Source organism: Dermacentor silvarum, chromosome 3 (assembly GCF_013339745.2).
Source record: "Dermacentor silvarum isolate Dsil-2018 chromosome 3, BIME_Dsil_1.4, whole genome shotgun sequence".
NCBI classification, from domain to species: Eukaryota; Metazoa; Arthropoda; class Arachnida; order Ixodida; family Ixodidae; genus Dermacentor; species Dermacentor silvarum.
In genome coordinates, this window is record NC_051156.1 from 126563924 (window position 1) to 126572381 (window position 8458).

At 47.7% G+C, this 8458-nt stretch overlaps 1 protein-coding gene across 1 annotated transcript; it reads right to left on the reverse strand.

Moving 5' to 3' along the window:
- Positions 1–635: 635 nt before the first annotated feature.
- LOC119445762 (uncharacterized) lies at positions 636–6940 on the reverse strand. Its single transcript, XM_049663609.1, has 2 exons — positions 6711–6940; positions 636–1495 (listed from the first exon to the last, which is right to left on the reverse strand). Exons 1-2 carry the CDS (start codon positions 6938–6940, stop codon positions 1186–1188), a joined length of 540 nt encoding a protein of 179 aa, XP_049519566.1. The 3' UTR covers positions 636–1185.
- Between the last annotated feature and the right edge of the window lie 1518 nt (positions 6941–8458).

The window sequence follows — 8458 nt, forward strand, 5'->3', positions numbered from 1 at the left end:
TTGTGCTACCTAACAGGGCGAACAGATATATCATACAAAATTAGGGAAAGAAAGAGATGACTACCACTACTCTCCCGTACAAATTATGGGTCAAATCTCTTACCCAATCGTGCGTCCCATCCTTATTAAATAAACTACATGAAAACGGTGTCGAGGTAAATGATATTACTAGGAAAAAAGTGCGAGACTAATTCAAACCGAGTATTTATTTTTATAACGTGCCTTTAGCCATATGAAGTAACTGGTCGTTTCCTTTAAGTAAGTGGTTTTGTCTGTCAATAACATACAAAAATACTAGTGTTTCTACGCAAGTATACAGCTCTACTTCTGCAAGAAATATTTTTAACACCACGTATAACATTTTTGCATATAAAATGCAACCTGTCGGACCTTTCCATACACTTTTATTAGCTGTCTGTGTTTTCATATGTTAATAAAATGTTAGCATGCTAAACTTTTAACCTTTAACAAACGAAAATAATTATGTTTCTATTGTATACTGTTTTCTCACACTTGTCATTTGTAATGACAAAACAAAGTGCTTTGTAAAACACTGATTGTAGATTTCACCTTACACATTTTCACTTATGCAAAGTCATTGATTATACACTGTACGGAATAAAGTGTACCCACTTTATTTTCTCTTCGTTGTCCTGAATAGGCGCAAGAACCTTGTCAAGCTACAAACAAGCACCTTTTAGTTCTACTTGTGTAAGGCAGGAATACAGCAAAGCTTCCCCGTATAATCACATCACATATAATGCCTATTTCAAACGTATACAAAGACGTGTAGAAAGATCGCTCGAAAGAGTTTTTAGTAAACTTAAGTGCTTTCCAGTGGTTGTACTAGAGGCACTTGAGCTGCCAAATTGTTTAGAGAAATGCAAGGAGGACGTCTCAAGACGAACTATGAGATTGTAAGCGTAAAGAAGAGAAAGGTCGCTTAACTGCTGTTCAGATAATCGAGCTTGCAAAATAAAATAAATACTCGAGTCGAGTGTAGTATCTCATTTGACCAGCTCTGGGGCAACCACCGCAAGTAAATGTTCATTATGCAAGCCTGGGGGCTTGTGCAACAATGGCGTTCGTCCAAATAATAAAGTCGCATTAGCAAACGAGACCATCTGGATGGTTCATAGATACTACAAAGCGCCCACAGGCGCAAGTACAACAGTCACACACGTGCTACATCGGCGTCGAGAGTGTTGGGCGACGAGTCGCAGAACGGGGCCAAGCAGGAAGTCCAGAGCTTGGAGCGGCGTGCCTAGCCGACTTTGCCGCCACAAAACGATGGTTGCGGCCGGCTCCTACGCTGTGGTGGGACGCTGCACGACGGCCTTTTCTTGAAGCTGGAGCCTGTGCGGGACCCGCGACCAACTTCCTGGCCTCTTCTTCGGCCGGAATCCAGTCACTGTCGGGAGTGTCCGTCTCGGTTCCTTGACGCAGCTCTTCTTCGTCAGTGACCACGTCTTCCGTGTTGTTCGCCACGTCAGTTCTGCAGCATCGACAACAACAACAACACATGAAGCCATTGCTTGGATTTACACCATGCAGGCGCAGGGTGAATACAATAACACGTGAACTCCACCACCATTTAATGAAATTTGAAAGCATAATGGCGCAGGGAGACTGTAAATTAAGTTGAATAAACAATGTGTGGTGATTAACGTGCTCGACATTAACCGGATAACAAAAAAGCTTTTTCAACTCTTGAATTGGCTGCTTATTTCAAGCATGTGGCGCATTTCGTGCTTGGAGCCTATTTAATATTATTTTATCTGGTTTGTAATGCCGTGCTCGTCATACATGTTTCTCGTATACAGATACGGATACGAACAACTTTATTATAAGCATCCTGAGAAGCGTCGCCCCTTAGGGCGACACCGCGGGCGGCTCCCACGTGGGGATGGTTAGGCCCAACCTAACCGCCGCATCGCAGGCTCTCTGGACAGCCCAAAGCTGAAGATGGTATTCCAAGCTCTTCATGGCCGAGTTCCACTTCTGTTCAGTGATGTCCTTATCCTCTCGTAACGAGGGACACCGCCAGAGCACGTGATTTAAATTGCATGTCCCCCCGCAACTAGGACACTGTGAGCTAAAAACGTCCGGGAATAAACAGTGCATGAAGGCCAGACTAGGATAGGAGCTAGTCAGAAGCATCCTAAGGGTTATAGCCTGAGGTCTTGTGAGATTTTTTATGTGGTGAAGGAAAGATTCTTCTCTCCAGAGAGAAATGTTTAGTGAGTTCATTAAACGTGAATAGAGTGTCCCGGAACTCTTGGACATTGGACTGTGACAAGGCTTCTCCCCCCGCGCGGAGAGTTAGCACGCGCGCCTGAGAGTGGGAAATGTTATTGAGGTTGGTGAGCGAGTCCATATTTAGGCCCAAGTGTACCGGAAACCGAGAGCTGAGATCTATTCACGTTTGCTGGTGTCAATGCGTCTAAATTGACCTCGCAGGCGTTGGCGATGTCTCTTCGTGCGATGTCTCTTCCGACGCTGAAGGCATGCTCGCTTGCTCTTTAGTTTTGTGCCGCTCCCTTCCACGCGCATTGGAATCTGACTTTCACCTGCTTCGATAGGCCGAGTCCAATTAAGCCACTATTTTGCGACCGATTGACGTTCTTCACTGCGATCTGCTGCTCTTTCACGCCATCGCGACGCAAAAATACATGGTCATACTTGCATTGCACGATACCCCAGCGTTACTTAGGGCGTAAATTTCACGTAAATAAATAAAAATAAACCATATTGTATATTTGGGCATCTACACCCCCCAGTGTATCTTTTTCCTAGTGTGTTTCGATTCGAACATGCAACTGCACTAACACAACCCTGCTCAAGCAAAGGTATGCATGTAAGGGCGAAAGTTAATCGCTGGAAATAATAGTTTTGTGTTCATGCTTCATGCGTTCGCCCCGCGACATTTCCGGACCCACTCTACTTTTTAAAGCAATAGTCCGACTTCCAATACCATCGCAGACATTGTGACCTCCCTGGAGCACACCGGGAAGTGTGGGGAAGTGGCTCCGCGTATGCTGCTCGACGTACAGAGCGCCTTTGACTACCTCCCTGTAGTCATCACCGAGGGCTCCCTGGACAACCTCAGGATCTCTGGCATTCCTGGTGGGGACGATGCTCCAGAGGAAGTAACCCCAGGGCCATTACGACCCGGGTGCCTCAGGCATCGGTACTGAGTCATTTCATCTTCAACACAGCCCTGGCAGACCAACAAGCATCGCTGCCTGCAGTGACACAGTTCCAGACGCAGTGTGCCATCTACAATGATGCCGTGGCACTATGTGTCCGGAGGCCAATGAGGTACCATCCAGCTGTCTGGAGCTCATTGCAGAGGGCCCTGGATGCGGTGACCACGTTTCTCGGGAACATCGACTTAACAGTGTCGCCGACGAAGATGGATGCTCTGCTGATACATCCGCGGGCCTCCACCAGCCTCAGCGTCCACGAACTGAACATCAACGGCGATAGTGTCCCGTGCAAATGTAGATCACTTACCTGGGCCTCATCATCGAACACCGAATGGCGTGTATCCCGGCTGCCGAGGTCCTGATGTCCAAGGCACGCGATGTGCATATGTACTACAGGGAGGCTGCTTCAGCATGGCTGGGGATGTACTGCAAAGTAGGCCCTACGCCACAACCGGACTTCGGAAACCTGGGTCTCTTCTACGCCGTGTCATTGGTCTCCCTCACGCCTGCCAGCAGACGACACCTGAAGAGACTGCACAGGACTGCTGTCAGAGCCATCCGAGGGCTACTGCAGCCCTCCCCAATTGCTGCAACTGGCTGGAGCGGGTGAGTGGCCACTGTCAATACTGATGCTTCCACGTGCACTGGGACTCATCGACAGGCTGCGCCGGACGGCCAGGGCCTACTGGTCCGGCTCAGGCGCTAGTCGACATCACGCATGCGTAGCCTGTGCTGCCTCAATGAGATGGTTCCCCAACTGCAAGTGGTATTTACCCTTCTCAAGCACCCAGACGTGTATCTCACCCGAAGTCCACCACGAAGTCCACGAAGCCACGAAGCGAAGTCCACCAGCAGCAGCCTTGGAGCAGGCATTAGCCGGCAAACTCCAGGAGCGGAGGGACAACTGTTGGTATTGAATGACGGCTCTGTACTCCAGAATGGCTCGGCAGCAGCAGTCTACACAACCCGATCATCGCAAGAAGCAGGCAGTGCGACGTCCCACTCACAGCAAGCTCCACCACCGCAGCGCGGAAATGCACCTGGCTGCTGATCTCCTCGCCGAGGGCCCGCCCTGACGCAAATGGCTGTGGTGTGTGACAGCAAGCCAGCTCTCAGGCCCTGCCAGGGCTCACCCAGCGGTGGACAGGACTCACTAAAATCCTGCTGCGGGCCAAGCTACATGCCCTGCTCACCTCTTCAGCTGCAACCTGGCTCCGCTGGCTGCCCTCCAACGTGGGGATTCTTGGAAACGCCGAGGCGGACACCGTGGCCAGGGCTGCCTAACATGACGGAGACCCGGTGACCAGAGAAGTTTCGGCCTCTGGCCACACGAGGCACCAGTTGCGACGGCTGCTCACCGCCATCCACCCGGACACCCGAGTGGGAAGCGGCAGGGCTCCCAAGCGACTGCCTCAGAGCGCTCTAACCAGAGACCGCTCCACACTACAGCGACTGTGTATCAGCTTTAACTTGACGGTAGCTAGGCTTTAAGGCAAGAACCCTGCTCTAACTCCTGACTGCAGAATGTGTGGTTAACGTGAGACTCTGAAGCACCTTCTCTACGTCTACCCAGCCTTGCAGCAGGAACACTCTAGAGTCACCACCTCCTAAAGAAGTCAGAACCTGCCAGTAATTGCCTCGGCGACTGACCTGCTGTTCCCAGCAAGTTCGCAACTCCCACGTTTACAAAGCCTGCTGGAGTTTGTGGACGCATATGGGATTCTCTACACACAGTGAGCTTCTCCATCATGCCGGCACCTTGCTATTGACTGACACCGGCTGCTTTAAAACGCGGACTAGCCCCCACCCCCAAGCCTCTTTCTTTCGCTGTCAACTTTTACTCCTCGTCCCCTCTTCGCAACGACGCTGCGCCGTGCGCCCTGCAGGGCTGCAGAAATAAACGTCATTCCTTCTCTTGGTCACTATACAGAGTGATCATTTCTAAGTTTCACGGAATTGGCAAAAGCATAAATATACTTGTTTAGCTGGATTATTCGAAGATATGGACATTACTAGCACATTAAATTAAAACACATTCAAATAATTACCAAGAATTAACTAATTAACTTCTTGGTTCAGCTGTCACGATGCATTGCAATTTAAGAATTGTAGCCGGTGAGTTTCTAAAACACATCCACTTTAAATTTCCAGGATGACACTAGTTTCCAAATAGTATTACCAAAAGTATGGGACGAAATACATGGGCATTCCAGTTACTTTTGCGCTTCAATACATAAATGAGTGTTTTGTTAAGAAAGTAGGTGGAACATCAGCGCATTCTTACGGCGAGCTTGACGGCGCATATCCAAATTGGAGTCATTCCGGTATTCATTCCAAGTTGACACGCCCGACAAGATCGACGGCTACAATTCGTAAATTCGAATATGTGCCGTAAAGTAATTAAGAAGTTCATTTGTAAGTTTTGTCAATTATTTGAATATAAATTTCGATTTTTAGTGCAAGTCCGCCTCTTCGAATAATCCAGCTCAATGACAAGATTTATGCTATCTGCCACAGGCGATTTTTAAAAATTCCGTAATGCTTAAAAATGATCACCCTGTTTATACTAGTAACAGCGACGAATACTTAATACCGTTCCGTCACATTTTGTTGGATATCTAGTTTGAGCTTGTACCATCTTAGCTTAATTACGCACCTAAGGTGAGTCATGCTCATGGCTATGACTCCTACCAGCAACATTTATTGTTTCCTTCACTTGGTACCCACGTCCGAACTCAATTCAGTGGTTTTTGACTGGTAATCTTTTTCGCTGATTCATTGTAATTACCTACATGACACGCATGTCATGACATTTATGTCGTGACCCATCACTTATGTTCGTCATACACTCGTGTCGTACTATGCCAATGTTAGTAACTACCAAGTTAACCAAACGACCATGAAAACACCAAGACGTAGGCGGCTGTCTCATGACCTACATGACACTGCATGTCATGACATATCATTTATGTTCGTCATATGCTCTTGTTATAGTATGTCAATTTTGGTACATACCAAGTTAACGAGACGACCATGAGAGCGCGAAAACGTAGGTGGCCAGACAGACTGACAGAGACAGACAGAGACATAAAGACAGACAGACACTGTCAAAGTAGCAAATGTTCGTCAATAAATGCTTCGCATTTAAAAACATTAAGATACGTTTCTGCACCCAACTGTCTGCGTTGATTCGCGCTGCTTTCAACATTTCGCCCATGAGTACGTACAAGCTCGCTCAACTTACGGTGCTTTACAACACTAGCATGAATGTAACAGGGTCGAACAAGGCCTGAAGTCATGGTTACCTATAACAATATGCCGGCTCGTATTTGTTGCAAACTTTTACGTGACTATTGTAACCGCTCGGCCACCGCTCATACTGACGGCCTTATACAATGACTTATAGTGACACGTCGTCGAGAGACGTTTCTTCGACAAGACACGTGGCGTTGACGTCACGTTGCGCGCTTCCTCTTATGCGGGAGAAGGACGGTAGCTTACGCTTGTAGGCTAGCGGCGGCTTTACCACTCCTCAGGTGGCCGTCTCCACGAGAGCCATGCTGTCCGAGCACCAGGTACGCCAGGGCGACCAGAGCGGCCAGGGCGAAGACAGCGGCCACCATGCCTTTGGTGCCAATGGACCCGAGCACAGTCGCCCCCGATGAGGTCAGCGTCAGCCGAGTCCGCGAAGACTCGGTCAGCAACGGCGGTCCCTGTTCGCTTCGCTGCATTCTTCTTCTTCCGAATTCATGAGTTGTACCACGCTCAACCTCGCGGAATATGGTTGCCTTTTAAATATGACACGCACCCACGAAGAGGAATTGACGAAAGTTCACAGTGGGAGGTGAAATTACGTTCTTCTCTGTAATTTGATTTAAGAAACGTCACGCGAATAATTGCAAAGCAACAAAATCTATTTTTGATTAAACCGCGCGAGGGTAAGAGGTAACAACAAAACGCGAAGATGTACGTTTGCAGTGCGGGAAACCACCCGATTCATGGCCAATCCCCCACTGTGGGTATGCGCCACAACCACTCAGGTCAACAACAACAACAACAACCTGAGCCTCCCTGTATCAATCCCAGTACGTCCTGCTAGAGTTAGGATTACACGCGCCAACATCCCTACCTTCTATCCCTTACGCCTGGGTGAGCTGGGCCGCGCCAACCGAAGTGTGGCCAGACTGTGTGGATGCGGCTTGTGTGCCACGTCCGCCACATCCAGGAGGCAGTGGCATCTGTCGCCAATGCGTCACCGCTGTGCGCCACCTCAACACGCGAGGACGACTCGGACTAGAGTCGTCACACAATAAATTTCATTCTTCTTCTTCTTCCCTGTCGCAACCATTCAGTCATGTGAAAACTGACAGACTTCTTTTCGGACACGACACAAGTTGCTTGCCCCATGCGGGTTCAGGGTAGGCGAAAACGAGCACCCCACATTTTGTGGACTGTTTCTACCGACATTATGAGTAACACTAGTTATGGCTGCAAGACAACAGCAAGGCAGATAACACGGGCACAGTGTTGTCAACCTATCCGTGATATTACGTGATGCAGCGTCGTTTATGCTGACGTAAATTATACGGGGTGTCGTATTTTTTTCTAACTATACAGAATACTGCGGTGGACATTACTCGCAAAAGAAACCGAAATGCATAACCGAATGATTTTTTTTAAATCACTAAATAATTTTTTAGCTAATTACTTTAGGGGATACATTGGATTTTACGAATTGCCGCCGGTGAGTTAGCCAGGGATATCCACTTAGAACGACTTCTAAGGATAGCACTGGTTTCGATGTATGCGCCGTAAAACTTGCTGTAAAAATGCCCTATTGTTCCACTAACTTTTCTATCAAACTGCCGTTTCAGGCAATTATGCACAAAGGTAACTAAAAAGCCCATGTATTTCGTCGCATACATTGGGAACGGACATCTCGAAACTGGTTCAATCCTGAAAATTCGTTTCTAGTGCATACGCCTTGCGAACGCACCGGCTACAAGTCGTAGATTGCATTATGCGCATAAAGTAATTATATGTAAAAAATTAGTTAGCGAAGTTTTGATAATTATTTGATTATGCATTTCGATTCTCATGCATGTAATATCCATCTCTTAGAGTAATACTGTTCAATGACTAAAATTATGCTATCTGCCAAAGGTGATTTTTAAAATTGCTCTCTGTTTTAAAAAAAGAAAGACACCCGGTATAGTTCGAACTGTAAAACTCAGCGGCCGATACCACTC